Genomic DNA, 24,740 nt, shown 5'->3' on the forward strand with positions numbered 1-24,740 from the left:
GGTCTGGATGGCAAGCAGGCCTCCATGGACATAGTGAAGTCCAGTCCCCAGCCAATATGGCATCTGTACCAGTCCCCCAAATATGGGTTTATGTGCAGTGCAGGCTGAGATGGCCAAGGTGTGGCGATTCCACAAGTCTACTTAGTGCTACATCTCCTCTACATTTCCCCAGCTAAACCACCTTCACCAGATTTCTGATTTAACACAAAAGTGCAGGTTAAGAGTTCATAAAATTCCCCTTGTGTGCTCTAGGGGACAGAGTTCTGGGCATATTGGGAGGCTTTTAGTTCAAACTGCAGCATAGCCATAAGCTCAACTGCAGTGTCCTTGGGTAAGTCACTTCAAGTCATTTCTATAAATATCTGTGGTCTCCACTACATTTATTCTGTCATCCTTAGAACTAACACACACACCCTTTTGTATCTCCTCAAAGTAGTATTGTTATGCTGCTCCCTCCATCACCTTTGGGTGTGTGTAGAGGGTTAGGCTCAGCTTTTGAAAACTTCCTGTGATGAGCCTGTGACCTAGTTTGTACACAGTGCTAAACTTGGCGTTTTGTGCCAACTCTGCCAAGTAGCTTAATTTGTTTTCTTCTAACAATCCATGATTTCAATCCATGGTTTATTGTTCACTTACAAACCTTGCTTTGTTTTAACTATGGCCTGGTGTTACAGGCAAACTCAGCATCCTTCCTTTGCCATGGTTTGTTTTGGTCAGATGTTCACCAAGGCAAGAGCAGTTGGAAAGCAAACCAAACTTTTGAGGAATAAATTGTGGCTTGTTTGCCCATCTGTTAACTTGTGGGTTGTTAATTAAACTGTGGCTTAATCAAATCATGGCTTAGAATCATATGCAAACCAGCTTATGTTTGGAAGAAACGCATTGAGACGTGTTGGCCTCCTTTCACCATTAGTTCACCAGCTAAAGCATCTCATCTACAGAATACAGTAGTCACCCTGGATGAGCCGAAAGCGCCTCCTGGCTTGCCCTTCCTGTAACTGCAGTTGTGATGGAGAGATGACTAATGGCAGACAAGCTGGGTCCTTCAGGCAGTTTGTCTTCCATGATCTGCCTCCGCACAGAAGACTAAGGAGTCCCAGGGATGTTGTTGGGAAATCACTGCTAGATGTAGGTGTGAGCAGTGTCTGAGGTTCTTGTTGTACCTTGATACCTGTTCAAGTTGGTTCCAGTGTTTTCACACACACACACCCCTTGCCCATAGTGCTTGCTTATTCTAGGCTGGATTTTGACATGCCATGAGAGGGCTCTGAAGCCTTCTGAAACACCATGGTGAGGGTGAACGTTGTGCTGAAATGTGAGAGGCTGCCATTTAAGTGGTCAGGAGAAAGAGCTCAATGGCATGGCTGCCTCTTCTTCTGTGGACTGCCACTTTTCATGCTTGTGTGTGGGTACTAAGCTTATGGGAAGCTTGAGGAGGGGGCTAAGCTTGTGCCACTTCCCCTCCCCCCTTTCCCTTTGCTTCCTGTTGGTGACCCTGTCTTGTGGCTCTTCTGTGCAACCTGTCTCTCTTTCTGCATATAGAAATGCCAAAGGGTGGCGAGTGTATGGCACTCTCTCTCTTTCCCCATCTGTCTTTGTATCTTTATGTGGAACATCCTGGCCACTCAGTCCATCTTGCTGCTTTGGCTGCTTTGCTCCTCTTGATGGGTGTCCGAAATGTCTCAGAGTAGCCACGCATGGCTGGCTAGATTGAGCTCCAAACAACTTCCGAAACCAAAATCTCACCAAAAAAAAAATCCTATCCATTGGGGAATCTGCTCTCTAGTGCCTTAAAAGACTGAGACATCATTGGACTTGGGGGTGCTTTATGGTTAACAAACACCTTCATAGTGGCTTCTCTGGTCTTGAACTTTCTCCCCCCTCTCTCTCCCCTCCCCCCCCTCTCTTTAGGGAATTGAGATTGTGGCAGGAGTGCTGGACCTTGGCACGATGGAAGTCTTTCCTGTTTGGGGGGCCATGCAAAAAGGTCTCCTAGACCAAGAAACAGGCCTTATACTGCTGGAAGCCCAGGTGATCACAGCTGGCCTTGTGGTTCCCAACACCAGTGAAAAGCTCCCTTTGGCAGAAGGCCTGGCACGAGGCATCATAAACGACAGGATCTACAAGCTACTGGAGGAACTGCAGAGCGCCGTCCAGCTGGTAGACAGCACAGATGCCAAAGGGAAGCAGTTTCTTCCACTTGTGGCTGCAATGGAAGACGGAACCATCAGTGAAAGCATTGGGCTGAAAATCTCAGAAGTGCAGATTCTCACTGGCGGGTTTATAGACTCTTCCAACCAAGGCAGGATCAGCTTAGAAGAGGCTCTTCAAAGAGGAAGCATTACCACCCGCCTTCATGGGAAGTTGGTTTCCCGTCTGAGGTCTTGCAAGGACTTGATTGACCCCAATTCAGCCAAGAAAATCAGCTTGAGCAACCTGATGCAGCAGTGCATCCTTCACCAGGAGACAGGACTGAGGCTGCTCCCAGTGAAACAGCTGGCAGGTGGGATGGTGAGCTTAACTTCAGGCCGGAAAGTGAGCATCTTCCGTGCAGTTCAGGAAGGGCTAATAGAGAAGCAGGTGACTGTGAGGTTGCTGGAAGCACAGCTCTTTGCTGGTGGCATTGTGGACCCCAAAAGTGGCCACCGGCTGACTGTGGATGAAGCCATAAGACATAATCTGATTGACCAAGATCTGGCTTGTGCCCTTCTGGTCCGACAGCTACAGACAGGTGGCATTATAGATACGGTTACAGGAGAAAGGCTTTCGCTGGATGAAGCAGTGAGGAAAGACTTAGTAGCGTCAAGAATTGCGGTAGTGATTCTAGAATCTCTTTGGTCATTTATGGGTCTTCTGCAGCCCAAGTCAGGTGAGATTCTCCCTGTTACAGATGCCCTGGAGCAAGGCATCTTGTCATCTGAGCTGGCCCATCAGATTCTAAGCAAACGGCAACACATTGAGGCACTTTTTATACCCCAAACCAGAGAGATCCTGACCTGGGAGAAAGCTGCTGATTGTGGGATTCTGGACAGAGATACCATTGAGAAACTGAAATCAACCCGTCTTCCTGATGTCATGCCAAACATGCCCCTTGCAGATTCTCCAAGCAGGCAGGAAAGCAGTATCTCCCCCTCAGATAGCCCAGGGTACCTTAAGAACCAAAGCAAATGTCCACTAAGAAGCTGTGAAGAAAGGACATTATTTCATTTGATGACTCACAGCTATGTCAACATCAGCAATGGCCAAAAATTGCTGCTTGTAGATGGGGAGTTAAGTAACCTTGCTGAAATGCTTGTTGCAGCTCAAGATAATGGATATAATGCCCATCCCTTAAAAACTAGTGAAAGCCAACCCCAACAATGGCGTGATTTTGAGGACAGGAAGACAGTAACTGTGGTTGCTAAACCCCATAATGAATTCGCTTTGAAGGAATTTGAATTAAATTTATCTGTGTCCAAAGAAGAGCTTGAAGGATATATGCCCTCAGAAATTAGTTCATCTAACGAAACACTTGAAATAGAAATTGGAAAACTTCCAGTGAAAGAAATAGAATGTGTGAATGTAAAGATGCCAGAGATGGAAGTGGATCCTGTGGGAGACCTTAAAAGTGAAATGGATGACTCCAGAAGAGAGCAAAACCGGACAACGAACCAGAGCAGGGATGAAATTGAACTGCCAGGGTCCAAATCTATCAAGGACTCCGGCTTTGAAATGGAATCCACAAATGTGGAGATCTCGTGGGAAAATGTTACGTTTGCAAAAATGCAGGCAGAAGAGATGGTTTTCAAAGAGTTGGAGACTGGTATTGAAATATATCCTGTTGAAAAAGAAACTGTTATATCTACTGTTGATTTGGAGAAACTAGAGGAATCTCAAAATTTGAAGGATAATGCTGTTGAAAATGTGACTCTTGCAGCAGAAGATGCAGCAGGTGCTGACTCTATGAACTGGCTAAGTATTAGAAAAGTGAGAAATGAATCAGTTGAAAGTCTTTATGAAGGTGAAGGGAAATCTACAGATGATCTTATTATGGAAGAACAGTTGAGTATGGAAGGAAAAATGGATCATTTCCATCAAATTGATAGTTCTGCATCACCAAAACTGTCCACAGACTTGGGAGAAGACAACACCCTTAAAATATTGCTGATGCAGCTTCAGGATGGTGGCATAATTCATGAACAGACAGGGAAGAAGATGCTACTAGATGAGTCCATTGCCTGTGGAGTTGTACCCAGCCATACAGCCATCAAACTGATGGACAAGATGAAAATATTCAGTGGCTTCTTTGATGCCGAGACCTGTGAATCATTAACCACCGAAGAAGTAATTGGTGAAGGACTAATGGATGAGAAACTTATGCAGAAGGTGCTAGCATCTGATCAAGCCATAAGTGGTGTTATAGATCCACTTCGAAAAACCATTCTCTCCATCAAGGATGCATCTGAGGTTGGTCTGTTGGACAAAGAAACGGCTGCACGAATCCTGGAAGGGCAAGTTGTTACCGGTGGGATTGTTGACTTCAAGCGTGGCAAGAAAATGTCAGTCACATTGGCTTCTAACCATGGCCTCATACAACAGTCTATCCAAGAAGATCTTAAGAAACTAGAGAAAGCATCTAAGGGGAAAGGTGCTGAAGATGCAACCAAAGAGAAGCTAATCACTTTGCAGGCTGAAATAGGAGGCATCTTAGATCCTAAAACTAAAGAACCTTTGACAGTCACCCAGGTTGTGGAAAAGGGATTTCTCACCAAGGAGAAAGCCTTCCAACTCCTGACCAAGCAGATAGCTGATGGAGGGATTATTCACCACAAGACAGGCTTGAGACTTTCTGTGGAGGATGCTGTGGAACATGGATTGATTGACCAAGGCTTCTATGAAGATCTCAGAAAGGCAGAAAGTATATGCTTGCATCAGTACATTCATCCAGAAACAAAGGAACCTATGCCCTTGCCTCAAGCTGTATCTCTGGGATTAGTCAGCTCAGATTTTCAAAACAATGTTCAAGAAATACAAGCCTCAACTGGAAGCATATTCGACCCTGTTTCTGGCCAGAAGATTATATTGGCTAAAGCTGTGAAGGAAGGACTCTTGCCCAAAGCAGTTATGGAAAAGGCCATTGCATCCTCTGAAATGAAGCATGCAATAATTGATCCAGAGAGCTGTAGGCTGGTCTCCTATCCAGAACTGGTCAGGAAAAGCAAAATTGACATTGAGTCAGGACAGAGATACTTGGAAGTTGTTCCGTTTCGAGACCTCAAAGATGAAGTGACTGGGAATGTACTCTCATATCCACAAGCAGTTAAGCTTGGCAAGGTAGACCCCATGCTTGCATTGAGGTTGTTGCAGGCTCAAGCAGACACAGGTGGCATCATGGAGACTTCGACCTGCCAAAGGTTGTCACTGGCATCTGCTTTGGAGCGAGAAGTGCTAGATAAAGATACAGCTAAAGCCATTGCTGTTAACCAGCTCTTGGCTGGAGGAATTATTGGTACTAAGAGTGGAAAACGAGTGATGTTAAAAGAGGCCATTGAGAGGGGCTTAGTCAGTGAGGAATTAGCCAGCGCAGTTAAAGAAAGTGTTCCAATAAGCAACAGTAGATCTGAATGTGAGAACCTGGAAGAACGTGAAGATCAGCAGCCTCAGCTGTTGCTGCAAAATGGGACCGCCATGTCTGAAGTGTTAGGCTTTTGTGAATATGCTGCTGAGAATCATGATGAGAAAGAGACTCCAGTGCCTTCAGCTATGGAGAGCAGCCTAACTGGTGATGCCACTAACAACTCTTCAAAAGGGATTCAAGAGATGGCAAAAGGAGTGGTTGAATCAGTGCCAGCCTCCTTTCTTTTTCCTTCTGCACTGGATAGTTTGGCTAGTCAACTTTTAGCAGAAGGCAGGCTGGCACCTGAGCTTGCCTATATGTTAGACCCAGATGATGCCCTGAAAGTTAAAGCCCAGGAAAAAAATATTAGGAGAAAAAGCAAGTTGAGAGGGAAAGAACTCCTGAAAGGCGAATTGGAAAAGCAGGGAGGAAACGATCAAGTGATTGAAAAGAAATTGGAAGGAATTGTGTCTCAGAAGGAGAAGTTTGGGATGAATGTGATGATGAACCAGACAATTAATGGGGACCAGGAACAAGACAAGACTTGTACTCAGGAAGAGAGTGATGCTGCAGCCATTGTTCTCCAGAAGAAAGCTCAGGGTATCGTACACTTGGAACCTCTGGAGGTGTCAGCACCCAAGAAACTCAGTTCTGTAGGTCAGACGGAGGAAGAAAATGATTTCATAAATTCTGAAGGACTTCCTACAGTTGTAAAGCCCAAGAAACAGGCCTCTGATGAGCTGCTGTGTGCGGACATCAAGACTGAACTACCAAGCCCTGGATCTCAATTAAGACCCTGGGATCTTCTCACTTCAGAAAGCATTGACTTAAGAAGCACCAAGAAGAAGAAAACAAAAAAGAAGAAAAAGCAGTCTGCTGCCCCAACAGAACCACTTGGGGTGTGTGGCTCTTCCCAAGAAAGGCCATCCCCTCCTACCCCAGATTCCAAGGAAACTTTGATGAGAAAGATCAAGGAAGAGTTGGCATCTGGGGTTCAAGAATCATTCCAGAATATAACTGACAGGGTGACCAGCAGCCAGACCACAATAGAACAAATGGAGGTTGAGAGACTAGTTCCACAGGCATTTGGAAAAGAGAACAAGCAAGACAGAATTAAAGCAAACATCACAGATGATCAGAAAGTGAATGTAACCCCAAAGACAGATTCACCCAGAGAGTTAACAGAGCAAGAGACTAGAACTTACCAAGATTCCTTGGTAGAGGTAGATAATCTGGAAGAAAGTGTATCTCAAGAAAACTCCAAAGAACCAATTCTCTCAAAGGTCCAAAAAGCTAATGTTACTACTAAGGTAGATGGCACAGAAACCTCAGGGCCTTCTGCACTCAAGACAGAACCCTTGCAAAACAGAGAGATCCTAGAGGACAAGATAAGTCATTATCATTCTGTGCCTTTGTTCAGACAAGAGGATGCTGTCCAGGAGCTTACTAGAAACTATGGAAGTGCTGTTGTCAAAGGAGTGCCTGTGGATGCAGAAGCAGAAGCAGAAGAGATGTGGCACATTGGTTCTATGGGAGACAAGAAAATGGAGCCAGAGGCACAGATGCTGCAAGACCAAGAGTTTCCAGAAAGCAAGAGGGATATTTCTAGGCGAAAAGCACCTGTGCAAGACACTGAAACCTCAAAAACGACCAGAGAATGCAAGGATGCTGATGAACCCACCTGTGTGGTTGAAGGCAGTGGGGAAGAGAGATGCCAAGATGCCCCCAAACTTGCCAAGGTAGGTGGACTTATTAATCTCAGAGACTTTTATTCATATTGTGAAGCTAGCTTGAGCAGTGGTGTAGGGGGGGTTGGGGGACACAGGGGAGTGCACCTCTGGGACTCTCTCAGAGCAGCAACAGCATCTCCCAGAACACCATGATAATTTATGGAGCCTCCTCACTCTGGTGAGTAAATGAGGCACTAATGAGGCTTTCGGGTTTGTGACAAATAAGCGTAGAGGAAGTCAAGAACATGAGGAAAAATAAGCAAGAGGCTAAATGCTTCTTCCTTTGACTTCGTGCAAGCAGTTGAGATTGTAGCATTTTTCCTTTTGGCAAGGTGATTTGCATTCCTGGTGAAATGCTAACAGTTGCATTTCAGCTTCTAGAAGGTTTTTTTTTTGGGGGGGGGTTGCTGAAGCTTAGTATATTTTACCCATTGAATCTATGCAGTCAGGAGGGAGCATCTCTACATTTAAGGAGAGCTGACTCCCCAGGAAACTATGAACATGATTGCAGTCACACTTATCTTACTGACTTGGGCATAGATGGCTCTGGGTGCTGCCATGATGCACTTCAAATTCTACCACTACACCACTGCTCAGGAAGCCAGGTAGTCAGTGGTGAAGGAGCAAGCTAAACCAGGCCCCCTTCCTTTTGGTGCAGCCCTGCCTATGTCTTCCTTTACAGTTGGCCAGCTTCAGGGAAGAGGGGCAGGTGGAGAGGTGACTCTTTTCCCATCATAGTTTGGAGCTTGACTTGCCCCCTAAGAGTGGAAGGAAGAGGAAGTTACATGCCCAATATATGTGATATAGTGGGTGGGGGAATAGGTTACCCTCCAGATGTTTCAGACTCCCAACTTCCATCAACCCAAGCCAGTATGGCCAATGCTCAGAGATTATGGCAGTTGGCTGCCCCTGAAATACAGCCTGAAAGTCAGGGGTGGGGAACCTCAAATCTGCAGGCCAATTTAGGCCCACCAGGCAGCCCAGTCAGGCCTCTGCAGATGTTTCTGGTTACACTACAACCTCTAGGCATTCAGCTGACACCACATGGTGTCAGGTGCCCTGTTGGTGTCATGAGGTGCTTGTTTGTATGGGGGGGGGTCTTGAGTGGATATGGTCCTGCCAGAAAGAATTTGGTGCCAAATGTAAGGATTTCTTAACCAGAGATTTCTTAACCAGAGGGTGAGTCCCTCCTGGGAGAGAGTCTCAAGAAGATGGGCCACTATCAGGGAAACCTTACTATCTTTTTAGAAATTAATATTTTATTTTTAAAAAAATGAAATCTGGCCCCACAAGAAATGCAGTTTTTAGATGAAATAAGCTAGAACCATGCAAATAGAAAAGTCCAAGATTGTTGTGCTTTGTCTATATCTCTCTCCTATTCTGTCTAAAACCGGTGTTTTAATGCCTCTGACTCCATAGGCTCCACACAGCAAACAGCTTTGCCTCAGCTATGATGAGAAATTGGTTGTGCTCCTGTCCAGAGTGCGTGACATTGAGATGCGCATCCAGCGGGTTCAAGTCACAGAACTGAGTTCAGAAGCACTGCGGGAACAGCTTCGCCAGGCTGAGGTAAGAGAAGTGGCTTTGGTTTTCACACCTAAATGTCACTTTCCCCAGTGGGCTGGCCACTATGGCAATTCACAGGAGAGCACCTTTGTTCCCTGTCAACTTGCTTTGCCTGTGAGCTTCTGAGGCACTTCTGAAGAGTCTTGTGGCACCTCAAAAGGCTAACACATTTGTTAAGGCGTAAGCTTTTGTGGACCACAGTCCACTCGATCAGATGAGTTACTGTTGCTGTTCATTCTTTTCACATCCTCTGTAGTTTTTGCAAAGTGCTTTTTAGTCTTTGGTCTGATCTACCCCTGTGATGTAGATCACAGTAGGCAAATGAGGCTGAGAGAGTTTTGTGTGTGTGTATGCATGCTGAAAGCTGTAGAGGGGAGTTCAGGGCCGTTGTGAGAATTGAACCCTGGTCTAAACCCTTACACCAGATTACAATTGTTGGTTTTGTTTTTTACTCGTACTGGATTGAACTATTTGTACCAAATCTTGCTTCATGCTTGGATGATGACACATGCACAAGAGCTTCTTGGGTTCTGCTGCTCGGACAGGATTACCATGACCTGAAAAGAGTTGAGAAGCCTTAACAGCAGACAGGGGGAGTGTGAGGCTCAAGTTCATTCCAGCATTGGCAGGACCATTTGTCTTGCTTAGATGTCTGCTTATAGGTACCCTTTTGCCCCTTAGGCCTTGGATGCAGAGCTGAGGAACTTGTCGGCTCCAATGAATCAGGATCTGGAGGCAGTGAAAGGGATTGTATCCAGCCCTCCCTGGGAAGTCCCTGAGCAATTACTGAAGGCTTTGGAGAAAGATGCCAAGAACCTTCAGAAGACTTTTGGCTCCGTCAGCGAGGCCCTGGACTCTTGGCTACTGAACCTTCGTGCTGCGACAGAAGCAGAAAAGGTACTGCACTCCTTACAGCCTTCCTTTGGCAAGGAGGCTCCATGTTTGTTGAAAGAAGGTGCTTGCTGATTCTATGGAAAAGGAGTGTTCTGGGAAGCACAGGACCCACCCTTCCAGGGTCCTTCCAGGCGGGTGTTTATTGTGGGGTGACTGCCCCTCGTGCATGCAGGAGCTGTTATTTTTGCAGCATCCACACAACATCATTGGCATCAAAATGCCAGCCTATATTTCCCCCCATTTAATCTGGAGCTACGCTTTCTGGGGGAAATACAGTGTTAAAAAAGAATCCTGTTGCAATATCCGAACAACCTTTTTTACAATATTAAATTCCTGTCTGGAAGCAACCCATATTTTTCCTAGAAGGGAGTAGAAAATGGGCCATTGTATGCAAGCAAAATTGAGCTGCAAAGGTCTCATGTCTGAATGTCCCCCACATACACATTGCATAAGGGGAGATTTGTTTTATTCATTCATTTCACAAAATTTATATACTACTTGATAGTAAAAATAGACCTCAAAGTGGTCTACAAAATGATAAACAATAAAATTATCAATAAGAAAAATCATACCATTATTCACAGTAGACTAAAAGCAGATTAAAACTCACATCAACTTTCTAACCCCCGTTTGTCCTTAACATGCCATTAAGAGTGTAAGAATATAACAAGAGGCATGCTAGATCACATCCACACCCATCTATTCCAGCATCCTGTTCTTGTTCTCTTTGTGGCCAGCAGATGATTTGGGGGAAATGCCAAATAATTAAGTGATGTCCCAGGCCTCAACCATACATTGTCCCACCTCTGAACCCTGCCTGTGTGGAGTGTGTGCATCTGAGTTTCAGGGGCCACTTCATGCGACAGTTTTTGTGGGGGAAGATTCACCCATGTATAATTTCCCCCCTTAGTTTTTCTTTTCTCTGTTCTCTTGCACAATGACTCCTCATGCAGCAATAGGAATTTCGTGCATACTGAAAAAGACTTCCTTTGTAGCGCCCCCCCCAGTGGCAAGCATTGTTTAAAAAGCAGCTATTGCTACTGCTGCTATGTGTGAGCCCATTCACAAGAGCTCTCCTACCACATGGCTCTTGAAGGGAGAGTCACCTTGTGGAGACACTTTTGTTTCAAGAATAGGCCAGAGTTTTGCGCCTGTCAGCTAAAATGCCAATATTTGTTAAGGTTTGGCATCTTTGGCTGACCTTGGTTTGCCCTTTTGTTCCTGTTCTGGTTTTAATTATTATTTCTCTGTTGTTGTTTCATTTTGAGGCTGAAATCCTTGCGCAGCATGAGAAGCTGCAGCGCAGGCTCCAGGAGCTGCTGAGCTGGGCGTCTGACACCACAGAGTTACTCAACCATCTAGAGTCCCACACTAAAACTGATGCCAGCAGCTTGAATTCCTGCCTCCAGAGCTACAAGGTAGTTGCCATAGCAACGTCACAGGCTAAGCCTGACTGGGAGGGTGGCAACTTCCCACGGGGTGGGGGTGGGGAGTTCCTAGTTGTCCACATGCTAACCAGGGGGCCTATACTCTCTGCTGAGAGAGCCCTTGGGACCAGTCATTTTGGGACTTCTGCCTTGGCTCACTTCATTTCACCCATGAATGCAATTATCCTATCAGCTACTCAATATTTGTAAAAAGGCATATGTTTAGGAAGCTGTCCTCAGTATTTACAAACTCATTCTGGGACCTTTCCAGCTCTGCAAATAACAGCTAGCCACATGAGAATGGCCCTGCTGTATTGGATCATTGGTCTGTCTGGTTGAGTGTTTTGCTCCCTTATGGAGCCAGGTGCTTCAGGGTATTTCACAAACAGGGCTGTTATGGTGGTAGCCATTTCCTGCTAGTTGCTAGCCAGCATCCTGACCACCAAAGGTTGCCTTTATGGAAATTCTGGTGGATGAATTAGGAGGGCCAGAGAGAGGCTGGTAGGCCTCTTTTTTCTTCCCTCATTCATCCCCACCCCCGCACCCTCCTCCACTTTTCTTTCATTGCCCTGAGTTGTCCTCTTTTTACTCCTGTTTGATTCCCCACACCTCCACCTCTCACCTTTTGGCAAGATTCAAGAACTCTGCTTAGTGGAGACTCCTTGCTTGCCTAGGCAAAGCTCCACCCCCCCACCCCCACACACACCATGCAGGGTGGTCTGCATTATGATCTAGAAATGGATCTATGATGGCAGTTAGCATCACCCATGCATTTTGCACCAGTAGACATCACAACCATTTTTGCAAGACTGTAAGTGTTGTAAGTTATAACCATTTATGGCTATGAATTGTGTAGCTTTATGATCTGGCATTTGAAAAAAACAAAAGTTTCCTCAACTCCGCCTGCAGCTCTTGAGAGCTTTTTGTGGGTGTGTGGCATGCCTGAGTTTGCTGCTGGCTCCTCCCAAGATAATATGGCTGGGAAGCCAGACCTTAAGCTGTATGGCCTGCTATTTAGGGAAAGTGGTAGGGCTGTCAGCCAATTCCTTTCTACTTACAACAGCCTTTGCCAATCTGGTGCCCTCCAAATGTTTCAGACTACAACTCCCATCAGCCCCAGCCAACGTTGGTTTGACTTAGAATGTAACATTGCCAAGCATTTCTTTTTTCCTGGTGATGAGAAGCTCCCCAGGGAAGGGTGGGCGGGGTTTAGTTTCTTTGGGATGGGAAGGGAAACCAGAGTACACCCTGAAGTCTTAGAGTGTAGTTGTAATGTATATTTTACAATATAACGAATGTAAGGAGAGTATTTGGGAAGCAAACCAAGACTTCTGCATCAAGCTGCAATTCCACATCAGGTTCCCGGGGAGAAAGAGCTTGCACCCTGGGTTGCCTCTAAAGTTGTGTGGAAAAAATTGATTTCAGTTCTCATTTAAAGGTGAACCTACCAGCTATGCACGTCCTGAAACAATATGTGAACTGAAACACAGCCATCCTTTGAAATTCACACTTCTCCAAATTTTGTATTCTTTTCCAAGCAAATAACTAGTACAAAAAATGTATATACTAGGGGAAAGCATACATAAGTGCATATATTAATGAAAATAGCATATTAAAATGCTTTATATACGGGGGAAATGGCCTGAAAAAATATGTTTATTGGGCAAAATTACATAACAAAAATGTGTGTAATTGAAGTGTATACTAAAATGCTGTTGAATTTTCATTAGGACTTAAAAACCACACACAATCTGGTGCAAAAATGTGAATGGGAAAAATAAGAAACAGAGAGAAACTGAAATTGACAGACTGACCCATCCTTAGGTGCTTCACTCACAAATTCATGGTGTGTGAGAGACAGAGGGGCAGAGAATGAATTCATACTGGCTCCAAGCTATTTCTTTGCCCTTCTCCCTAAGCCTCTTTTGTTTTAAAGTCTCTGGTCACTTGGTCATTCAAGCAGGTGAAATTTGCAAAGGTATCCTGCGGATGACTGAAGTCTCAAAGTGGCTACATTTTCTCCCTCTTCCCCTCTCTTGACATGGCCAGGAGCTGAAAAGGCCCCTTGCAGATACCAAAGCTCAGCTTGATGCAACAGCCCTTGACATTCAGTTCTTCATTTCTGAGCACGCTCAAGACTTGTCCCCGGAGCAAAGCAGGCAGCTGTTGAGGCTGCTGAACGAGCTGCAGACATCCTTCCGGGAACTTTCAGAGAGGCTGGCCACCCGGGCAGAGGTCCTTCAGGTCTGTCTCCAGCAAGCGGAGCAGACAGATCAGGTGACAGTGGTGGAGTGGCAACCTCTTTGCTGTGTCGTATTTAACAGGAAGCAGGATGTGTGTCTTTTCCTCTTTAACCAAGCTGCCCTTGCTACAGTTTCTGTACGCATCCTTTTTCAATCAAGTTGTGGCATCATAGAGTGCGTCAGCTGCTGCTTCAAAGCAGAGAGATGCCTCATTTCTGTGTCTCTCTCCTTCCATCCTCCCTTTCACAGAGTGAGTCAGGACTCCAAATAGGTGGCTGTTCTAAGTAAGGACAATGGGGGACACCAGTTAAGCTGGGTTCTGTCATGGTGGTGGGGCTGAATCTTGTCTCTCAATAAGGAAGGCTAAAGTAATGCCCTGGATGGAGCAAGAGGGGAGAAAGTGGAGCATTAAAAGTTGTACATTTGTGACTCAAGTGTTAGCCCAGGGTCTGGGGGACTTGTTGCTAACTGTGGTTTTTAGCTGTAATAGATGTGCAGATGCACAGTATGAGTGCAACAGGCACAGTGGTCCAATTTTGCACATGAACAAGCAGCCTGCTAGCTTATGCTGCGGAGCTGTCTCTGGTGCGCTCCTCACTTTGTTGAGTTAAGAGCAACAAACCATGAGCCCTGCTTTAATGTGTTTTGCAAAATGCTGCTCATGGCTTGTTTATCTCCAAACAAGAGACTGAGCACCAAGCTTTGTTTGTAGAGGAACAAACCAGTAGTGCTGGTTTGTATATTATGGTTTGTGGGAGGCAGGTGGAACCTTTGGCCTGCAAGTCTGTTTTCCTCCAGCCATGCCCACTTTTCTCTCACCTCCATCATCTGATTTCAGGTGTGTCAAGAAAAGCTGTGGGTACAGAGGGAGAACCTTTGCAAGCAGTGCTTGCTTTTGGTAACTGTTTAAATTTTGGGTGGTTCCAACCTGCTGGTCAAAGGGGATCACCGTTACCCATCCCTGGTTTAGGACTTGACACAACGCATGAACATGGTGGAAATAGTGCAGAATTGCTATACACAGTTGCACGCAAGGCCCACCCAAGGCTGCAGTTTAATTAAAATCCTCCAGCCACCCACCCCGGTTGTTCCTCTGAATTTTCTCAGACTGGAGAAAGTCTTTTGTGAAAAATGAGTACAGTCCCTGCAAACATAGTTACCCTTCCAGCCCCTGTTCTGTTGTATATATAAGGGATGGGGTTTTGATATGCACAGTGGTGTTTTAAAGGTGCCGGGTGCACTTGCCCTCGGTGTACTTTTACCAGCAGATATAAACACATTCTTGGTTACCCTCAAGCTTTCCTCACTTTAGCAGCCTAATTTTGATGCTGTTGTTAAATAATTGGAAGCAGAAATCCTTGCCAATCCATTGCAGATCATGCAAAGACCTACCCAGTAGGTCCAGTCTACCATTGCTTACCCCTGCCCTTTTTTTAGAAGGCTATTCTTAGGAACAGTAAATATAAATGTGGAAGGATTGTGAGCTCAACTCAGTTCTGGTGTTTAGGACCCACGTCAGAGACACTCGCAGGCTCCAGTTGGTGGGTCTTTGGGTTCTAGTGAAGCACAAGATAGATTCAGCAAGCTTGAATTCTTCCCTCCAGTGATCTAGAGAATGTAGAGTGAATATTCTATTTAAAAATAATAATAATAATAATTCATTTTGTTAAAAAAAATTACAACATAATAAAACATGAAAACAGAACAAGAAGAATATCTGCTACCAAGACCCTTGCTGTGCTTCTGAGTTCAGCAATGCATCCACTTTGGCCCTTAAGAATTGCACACAAGGATGCTCAATAAAGGCGTGCTTTTGCAGCCCCCATAACTGCATGCCCCTGCCTCTCTTTTTCCTTCAGACACTGCTAATACAAGTATGGTTTTGTTTAACAATTGTCCCCTTGTAATGTGTGCCTATTCTGCCTCTCTTCTTTTTGTGTATGTGTGTTTGTGTGTATTAACCGTTTTGCTTTGCCTTTTCAGATTCAGTGTGCTCCCATCCCTAATGCGAGAAGATCTTGTTATGCTGCTGAAGAGTGCTTTTTTAGCAGTGCTCTTTCCCCCCTTCTCCTCCTCCTCAAATTGCTTCTGTTATTTGGCTTAAGGAATGTCTGAAAATGAACAAAAAAGCCCTGTTTTTCATTTGGCAGAAGTCTGTATGTTTTGATCATAAGGCACCAAGGGAAAGACAAATTGTACACTGGTTGAAAGAAGGATGGCCCAGGGTGACACATCATGCTCAATGACGCCCTATTTGCAGGACTCCCAAGAGGATAATCTGGGACTTGGTTTGGTGCAGTGTCCAAAATACACTCACACTCTTTATCTCTCCCACTGTTCCCAGAAATAACATTTTTTTGGATTTATAGCAGTTGTGCAAGGTCATTCAGCACAGCTTGTTATTCCCCAGGTATCGTTTGTTCTTGAGACTGGGATGCAAAAACAGGGCTTCAAGCAAAAGTTGGGTTAATTGCTTTCTAGCCCTGACAACATAAGCCAAAATAACTGCCTCCATGGAAATGATTTATGTTTGGGTTCAGTGAATGTGTTTCCCCCACCCCTCAGTGGGAGAAAGAGGCATGAAAAGTGTTACATTGGAATGCCAAAAAAAAAAAAAAAGATTTTGCAGGAAAGGTCTTCAAGGAGGAGACCAGATTCTTCCTTCCTCCGATTTTCCTGCAAGAGCCACACAGATTTTGCCATCCATTTTCCCTCTGATAAGTCATCTTTCAAGGATAAAGCCACCAGGTCAACGTCAGTCCTTGATAAGTGGGCTGCTATATGGGAATAAGAGAGGGGATTAAAGGCAGAAGAAAGAAGCTAGATGGCAAATGACTCCGTTTTAAACCATATGTGCTTTGTTGTGCCAGGCAATGGACCTAAATGACCATCTAGAGCAAAAGTAAAGGGTGAAACGAGAGAGTGTGTGTGAGGGAGAGACGATGCCTCTTGCGAGCCATTGACTGCATCTGCTTAAGTGCTTTCTGTTTTGCAACTTGTTTGGCTTGCATTTGTGGTTTTAACAGTTGAATTGACAGGCATTAACAGGTGCTTTGTTTTTGTTAAACAATCCTAAATCTAAACAGACACTTCAAGAACAGCAGGCAATACGCAGCCAGAAACTGGAGGAGTTGTGCACCTGGATGAACCAGGCTGAGCACAGACTGGTGGATCCACAGGGAGCAGCGAGGGAAGGGGACCTCTCTGTACTGCAACAGAGCCAGAGTGACGTTAAGGTGAGAACACAATTACAGGAGGCTGGACCACTGCACTGTGTTTCCCTTGATGGAGCTGGTAGGCAACACATCTTGTGACCAGGCTGGGTTGCTGGGTGTTTCTTCTTTCCACACTCCAGCGTCTGCAGTCATGTTTTGTTCTGTCATTGTTACAATGCAAGGCGTGTGGCTTGTTTATTTGCTTTGTTTCATTTGTAACACACCCCTCAAGCCGGTAATCCCAGGGCAGGGTAGGTGCACCATATATTAAAGCAAACTAACAATTCAACAGTTCTAATAAAATCAACAGGACAGCATGAAATCTAATCAGCATAATCTCTACAAAATAGGAAATTCTTTCCAGTAGCACCTTAGAGACCAACTGAGTTTGTTCTTGGTATGAGCTTTCGTGTGCATGCACACTTCTTCAGATACACTGAAACAGAAGTCACCAGATCCTTAAATATAGTGGGGATCTGGTGACTTCTGTTTCAGTGTATCTGAATAAGTGTGCATGCACACGAAAGCTCATACCAAGAACAAACTCAGTTGGTCTCTAAGGTGCTACTGGAAAGAATTTCCTATTTTGTTTCGACTATGGCAGACCAACACGGCTACCCACCTGTAACCAGCATAATCTCTGCTCAGAAATCAGTGGCCTCTTGCCTCAAGAACTCAACATCATTACAAGTCTGTTGTCAGGGAACTGTCCCCAGTGCAGCGCAAGGTGGTGGAAGGGCTCTCGGGATGCTACAGAGAGCCCCGGCCCCACTTGACCAGCAGCACCTCCTCTGGCAGCAGAGGAAGCAGCGAGGCTTCCAGCGGGGAGGGGCAGGCATTTCAGGGAATGGAGCGAAGAGGCTCTGAGGATGCTGGAGAGACCCTGCACTCCCCTCGCTCAAGGGGCGATGAAGGAGACACGCAGCTTCCGGCGCCCCAAAGGCGTTGAGGGGTGAAACGAAAGGATGGGAGGTGGGGTTTCCGTATACCAAAGCTCTTCTGTTGGGGTCAGAACCGGAAGGGGCCATTCCCGGATTCTGACGACGCTTGACACAGGCATGAACTTATTAGCTCTGCACTGTACATAGTTTGCACAATAAAACTCTTAAAGGAAACTTGGAGTTTTTGCCTGCCTACTCATGAGCAACTAACCGAGGACCTTACATCTGTGGGTACCAGTTTACAGTTATGCCAGAGATGGTCACTCTCTTTGCTGCTCTTTTGATTTCTGCCCTTAGGACTTGCAGAGAAGCCTGCACAGCCGAGCAGCCTCTTTTGCCGGTGTCTTGAAAGCGACAGAGGAGTTCCTGGAGGAGAACCGGACCAAGCTGGACCCCAAGGAACTGGCATCCCTGCAGGAAAGGCTCTGCCAGGCCAAGGAGCAGTACCAGTCCCTGCAAGAGAGGACGGAGGCGGCGCAGAAGGAGCTTGAGAGTGCTGTGAGCACTGTGGTGCAACAGCAAACAGAAAAGGTACAGCACCCCACAACCTGGAACTGGTGTGGAAGATCCCTCCTTCGCATTAGGAGGGAGTTGGGTAAACTTATAAGAGACTGTGTGTTGTCCAGTGCTCTGAGAATTGTAGTGGGATGCTTCTGAGGCATTCAAAAAAAAATAAAAAATTGCACGGCATTATTGACATCAAAATTCTAGCCCATATTTACCCTATCTGTGCTTTGTAATCTATCAGCTTCCTATGCACTCTGCTCTGTTTCCAGATTAGAGCTGTCAAAGACTTTGAAGAAAATAAGAGTAAGATTGAATCTCTTCTGCACTGGGTGGCATCACTAGAGCAGCCCAAGGAGCTCACAGAAGCTGAACACCACCGAGTGGGTCTAGTGTCTGGAGCAGTCCAAGATAACCCTGATGGTGGATTCAAGGAGGTGGACAGAGTTGAAGAAGATCTCACTTTGCACTATGAGAGCTTGAAGGTTGGTGGGGTCTGCTGGATGGAGGGTTGAGTTAAAGATCGAGGTCTAAATTCCAGCTGAGCTAAGAGCACATTTGCTCAAAGTCAGGAGTGGGGAACCTTTTTTCATCCCCAAGGACCACATTACTTTGTGGGAAGCTTTGTCTTCTGGCAGAAGTTGGTAAAATCAGGATAGTCAGAAAGAACAGCTGAGGGAGGGAGGCCTGCCCCTGCTGTCCCCCAACATTTGCCACCTGCGGCAGTTGCCTCATGCTGCCTAACGGTAGGGCTATCCCCATGGGCTTGATATTGCAGAACTGTATGAAGGCTTTGCATTTTTGAAGGTGGCTGCAGTTTCCCTCCCTAGCCTTGTTCTAATTTCACTGGGGTCAGTGTGGACTTGGATGTACTACTACAACCTGGTTGTTTGCTGTTGTTGTTCCAGGTCTGCCACCAAGAGCTTCTCTCTCAGCAGCAAGAAATCATTCTAGCTACGCAGTCAGCCCAGGCCTTTCTGGACAAGCAAGGCCACAATCTCACCCCGGAGGAGAAGCAGAGGCTGCAGGGGAGGCTGGAGGAGCTGAAGGGACAGTATGCCACCGCCTTGTCTCAGTCTGAGGTGCGGCTCAAGCAATCACAGGCGCTCCGGGATGAGCTGCAGAAATTCCTCCGGGACCATGTGGAGTTTGAGGCTTGGCTGGCGCAGGCCGAGCAAGAGCTGGAAAGGATGCGTGCAGGAGACGGCAGCCTCGAGTCCCTTCAGCCCCTCCTCCACCGGCAGAGCAGCTTTGCGGAAGATGTAATCTCACACAAGGGGGATTTGCGCTTTGTGACAATGTCCGGGCAGAAAGTGCTGGATGCAGAGAAGGTGGCGGCAGAAGCTGGGACTGCTGGAGGGTCTCCAAGGCCTGAGGTTTTAGCTACTGGGGTGCTGGTGAAGAACAAGTTGGACGATGCCACCAAACGATACAGTTCTCTTCATTCCAAGGTACAAGAACAGTGATAAAAAGAAGGTGTAGACCTCTGACTCTAGAACAAGCAGGCCATAGGACAGTGGTTCCCAAAAGTTTTGGGGCCAACCCCCCCTTGGTTCCATAAACTCATCTCCAATGCCCCCTACCCCACCTTTTAAAAAAACACAAACGTTATTCAGAAGAGCAGTTTACACAACCTATTAAGGAAGATAAGAACACAATAAAATTCAGAGAAGAACTTTGCATGAAAAATATTTGTGTGTGTTTATAAAACTACATATATAAAACTACATTAAATAGCAGTAAAACTTTAAATACAAAGCATGGAAGGTGGGAACTTTGGGAACTACTGTGATATGACTTCATTCCTGGAGCTTAAAGTGGGCCTCCTGTGTTGTTGATTTTTTATGATTTGTATGTAGCCTTGGTATAGCATAGTGACAGAGTATTGGACTGGGTTCTGGGAGCCTGGGGGTTCAGATCTCCATGTGGCTTACTGGGTGACCTTGGCCAGTCGCTGCATCTTAGCCCAGCCTAACCCACAGTTAACACGATGATAAAATATAGGAGGGGGAGAACCATGTCTGCCACTTGAGCTCTTTGAAGAGAAGGTGGGATAGAAATATAAGCTACTAATTGTGGGAAATTGGAAAGTGAGCTTTCTAATCCCTTATGATCTCTACAACTGACCATGGTTGCCATTTTGGCTATCCATCTGGGTGGGGTGGGGCAAAACTTGAACCGTAGCCTTAGACTTACTGCAGAATCATCCGTGACAATTGTCTCCTTTTCTTGCAGTGCACTGCGCTTGGTTCCCATCTGAGTATGCTCCTGGATCGCTCTCAGCAGTTCCAGGACATAGCAGAATCTCTCCGGACGTGGCTACAAGAGAGCGAAGAGGCTATGGCAACTCTCCTGTCGGAGCCTGTTTCTTCAGATCCAGCTATTTTACAGAGGCAGCTTGCCAGTGCCAAAGTAAGTTAATGGGGCTCATGGCTCCCCTGGCTTAATCTTGGAATTGAGGTGGTGGTTGATGGTTTTACTCATTAATCACAGAAGGAAGAGCAAGTGACGCAAGTCTTCCCATTTTTTGCTGGGGATTTGCTTGAAATGATCCTGTCCTGTGGCTTACAGGAATAAGGCTGCCAGTTAGGAATCTGGGTTAGCTTATGAGGTTGTGCATTGCATATATGGCAGCCTTCACCAAAACTGCTACCCTCCAGATGTTGTTGGATTCCAACTTCCATCAGCCCCAGGCAGCATGGGCAGTGGCCAAGGATAATGGGAGCTGTAGTCCAACAACATTCAGAGGGCATTCACATGGGGAAGCCAAGTATGCTGCCTTGCTTGATCTCAGTCATAGAATGTGTATCCCCCAAAAGAGCACAGACTTGTGCAAAGTACATTTTCCTCTACACTGAATATTTCTTTCTTTTTCTTTTTTTTACAAAGATTTTATTGGTTTTCCACAAAAACAAATACACATACAATAAAACAAATACAACAACAAATACAACAATCAAAAGAGAAATAACAAAAATACAAAAAAATACAAACCTACACTGGAACACCAACATTTCTTTCACTAATTAAAAAAAAATCTTGTTTCAAATCTTCTTGGGGGACTTCCCCCGTTTTCTCTCCTATGCTTCCAATTCTAATTACTTTAATAACTTCTCATCTCTGAAATTTAAATCCATTACCATCAAAATATCCAAATATGACTTCTTAATATATAATTTAGCTTCATAATACAAAATACTTCTTCTTAAATCAATTCTTAACATCTTATTTTACTGAAACTACTGCTAATAATCAATCCATGTATTTCTTCACTAATTCAAATCAGAAATTTCTTAACACACTGACTTCAGGGTACCATGTTAAGCCGTCCTATTTACATTTTTTAAAAGTTTTTTACCCTATCCCTCTTCTGTCCATTTTCCTTCGCCATCTCGGGATCACCCACCAGGCTTCTCTCCACCTCCTTCCATCATTGTCCAGAATGTCCTCTTTTTCTTTATAACCAAAGGCCAGAACACAGTCCACGAATATCCTTGTAGAGAACTCCAGGGGACACAAAACGTCATCTTCCAGCATCTCCATTTCGAACTTCCAGTCATCTTCTAATTGTAATTTCCAAAAAAAAAATCCCTTCATTTCTGGGCTCTCACCCCAGAAATCGGATATAATATGTCCTTCAACCCTGGGCCTCTCACACCAACAGGATTTTCCTTCTTCATGGAGTTGCGTAGTCACTGTATATTGTTGCTCAAATAATTCCTCAAGTTCCCTGGCAAGGTTTCCTTCCAGTTTAAAAAAGTTCTCAAAAGTTCTTCTCGTTGCTAAAAACTTTTCATCAGCATCCTGCTTCAACAATTCTAATTTCTGGTTTAACAGTTCTAACTTCAAAAGAATTATCCTTTGTCCATGGGTCATACCCGGATCTAAAGCCAGCTTAAAAACGAAACCAAGCATGGTAGAAGTAGGCAGGGGATATCAAGTTTCAGTACTTTTCCATCTTTAACCACAAGTCTCAGCCGCCATTTTCCCCTAAATCAGGGTGAAAAGATTATAATCCAACGTTTTTAAAGAAAAAATACTTCCAACTTCTTAGTTCCCCTAACGGGCTTCCTTTTTACATTCCTCCCAGAAAGCCAATTGTCAAATTTTAGGTCGAATTAACCTCCGTACTCACGGCTTACGGGGTTCTTCTTCTTTTTCTTCAGGTTCGGTAAGAACGACACGCTCATTGCAGGCGGCTGCCGCCACTTCGCCAACCCAGTTGGGGCATAGCCTCCACAGCCCCGTGCCGTTGCCCCTTCACTCCCGACCCCCTTTTACAAGGGGATCGGGAGAAGGGTTCAGCGCGATTTTGGGCCAGCTGGAGTGCCCATGCCGCGGGACACTCGACCCGCGGTTTGGCGGAGCCCGCTGTGCGGTAGCGGGGCTCCTACCCCCAGGAAGGCCAGGGTCGTCTCGCTGCCGGAACGACCCTCGACCGTCCGCAATGGCGTCCTCGCCGGAAGTCTCATTTTCCTCTACACTGAATATTTCATTCATCCATTCATTCCATTTATTTGTCTCATAATGAAAATATTTCCCTGGGTGACTTACAAAGTGATATCAACAAAATTAAAACTTGTGATTCGGGAATAAACCAATTAAACCCACCCAGCAACAATTCAACAACAAAATCAGTGCTACGTGACCAACCTTATGTCAATAACCAATGACCAGTTCGCTGCCCGTAAAGCACTGCCTACCCCCAAAAAGCTTGGCCCAGTTAGTTGCCATCAAAATTGGCAAGATCAATGATGGTTAAAATTACAGTGTCCATGATGATTAAGTATACAGTGGTACCTGTGGATACGCACACCTCTGGTTGCATATCCTTCAGGATGCGAATGCAGCAAACCTGGAAATATTTTTCCGGGTTTTGCTGTGCGCGCATGCACAAAAGCAGTCTACCGCCGCATGTGCAGAAGCAGTCCCTCCAGTTACAGAAACCTCGGGATCCAACCGGAGCTCCGGAATGGATCCCGTCCGCAACCAGAGGTACCACTGTATTATGGACATAGGAAGCTGTGTTCTATTGAGTCAGACCATTGGTTGGTCTCTGGCAGCAGTTCTCCAAGGTCTCGGGTAGGGGTCTCTCCCAGCCCTGAAGATGCCCAAGATTGATCTGAGGACCTTCCATGTGCAAAACAGATGCCCTGCCATTGACATATGGCCCTTCCCTAAAGCCAGGATTTATTGAGATATTATATCAAAGAGCTGCAGGTTATTCTTCATGTCTGTCCCTGCTCAAATTCCTGACCTGCTCTCACTGCCATGTCAATTGCAACAGCACCTGCAGGAAGACCTTGCAGAGCACCAAGTGCCTGTAGAGAGGCTTGAGAAGGCAGCTCGGTCCCTTTTGGAAATACACGAAGCGCCCTTACCTGATCACAGAGGCATTCAGGAAACCACAGGTAAGGATGGAAAGAGCTGTTCTCTGGCCCTTGTTGCTCTGTGGACTTCCCAGGAGGGTTCTGGAAATGGGAAGGTATTGTTTGAGTTCACCACCTCCAGCACCAAAGTGCCTTGGGCTGGCCCGGCTTTGAGGAATGACATTACTCAACTTCCTTAGTCGGCCTTTTACACGGCTGAGCAATTTGTGGCAGCTGGACCCCACACGACCTATGGGGTACTGTACTGAAAGCCCCCCCCCCTATTTTTAATTTTCCACACCCGGTTTGTAATGGATTTGGTGCTCCCTCAGATTCCCTCATGAGCCGTTTCCAGAGCCTATCCTGTCAGATGGCGGAACGCTCAGACCTCTTGCAGAAGTCCATCGCCCAGTCCCAGAGTGTGCAGGAGGGGCTGGAGAGCCTCCTTCAGTCCGTGGCTGAGGTAGAGAGGAACCTCCAGAGGGAAGACGTGGCTGCTTTCTCCTCCACCTCCATCCAGGAGACCCTCGCCACAAACATGGTAAGCCGGGGGTTTGTCTTTGCTTTCTGTCCATGGTTTTCTTCCCAAATATTTCTATGCAGGATAGACTAAAGTATGTTTTATGCACACTTTGGAATGCACCAAAACTGCACTGCAAAAGCAAGAGACGTGCATAATCCAACTGGGAGTTGCGTTCCAATCCACAAGGAAGTTCAGGATTGGGTCAGTCGGCTGTGAAAAGCGAGCAGAACAGAATTCCTTCCACCCCCAATCCTTATGTCTGCCTGCCTGCCCTTGTGTGTCCATTAACAGAAGCTGAAGCAGGACATCGCCAGGCAAAAGAGCAGCCTCGAAGCCACCCGGGAGATGGTGACCCGCTTCATGGAGACCGCCGACAGCGCCACAGCTGCCGCTCTGCAGAGCAAGCTGGCCGAGGTGACAGAGCGCTTTGGCAGCCTTTGCCAGCAACAGCAGGAGAAGGAGGACGCCTTGAAGGATCTCCTCCCCAAGGTGGAGCAGTACGAGCACCTCTCTGAGAAACTGCAGCAATTCATGGAGAGCAGGATGCGGCTGTTGGCCTTGGGAAACCAGCCCGATCGTGACATTGCTCACTTTTCCCAACAGATCCAGGTGAGAAGCTGCAGAATGATGGTGGTGGAGAGAGACAGAGAGGAGTGATGGGGGACCAGGCATAGCTCAGGAGCGGAGCCACATGATTGTATGCACAGGGGCCTTGGTTCAGTCCCTGGCACT

The 24,740-nt window shown here is 46.0% G+C and overlaps 1 protein-coding gene across 18 annotated transcripts in view; it reads left to right on the forward strand.

Annotated features, from left to right (window-relative positions):
- MACF1 (microtubule actin crosslinking factor 1) overlaps positions 1-24,740 on the forward strand; it is a 181,855-nt gene that overhangs the window by 32,060 nt on the left and 125,055 nt on the right. For 16 of the 18 annotated variants that reach the window (XM_033157576.1, XM_033157583.1, XM_033157580.1 and 13 more), the window contains exons 24-36: positions 1,912-7,335; positions 8,746-8,895; positions 9,574-9,789; positions 11,055-11,204; positions 13,263-13,490; positions 16,543-16,692; positions 17,910-18,143; positions 18,389-18,601; positions 19,025-19,567; positions 20,352-20,528; positions 23,404-23,527; positions 23,818-24,026; positions 24,300-24,617. In XM_033157576.1, coding sequence (XP_033013467.1) covers positions 1,912-7,335; positions 8,746-8,895; positions 9,574-9,789; positions 11,055-11,204; positions 13,263-13,490; positions 16,543-16,692; positions 17,910-18,143; positions 18,389-18,601; positions 19,025-19,567; positions 20,352-20,528; positions 23,404-23,527; positions 23,818-24,026; positions 24,300-24,617 — 8,136 coding nt within the window. The remainder of the gene's footprint in view (positions 1-1,911; positions 7,336-8,745; positions 8,896-9,573; positions 9,790-11,054; positions 11,205-13,262; positions 13,491-16,542; positions 16,693-17,909; positions 18,144-18,388; positions 18,602-19,024; positions 19,568-20,351; positions 20,529-23,403; positions 23,528-23,817; positions 24,027-24,299; positions 24,618-24,740) is intronic. The other 2 variants (XM_033157594.1, XM_033157593.1) reach the window with 1 other exon arrangement.

The sequence above is a fragment of the Lacerta agilis genome, chromosome 8, assembly GCF_009819535.1.
Source record: "Lacerta agilis isolate rLacAgi1 chromosome 8, rLacAgi1.pri, whole genome shotgun sequence".
Taxonomy (NCBI): domain Eukaryota; kingdom Metazoa; phylum Chordata; class Lepidosauria; order Squamata; family Lacertidae; genus Lacerta; species Lacerta agilis.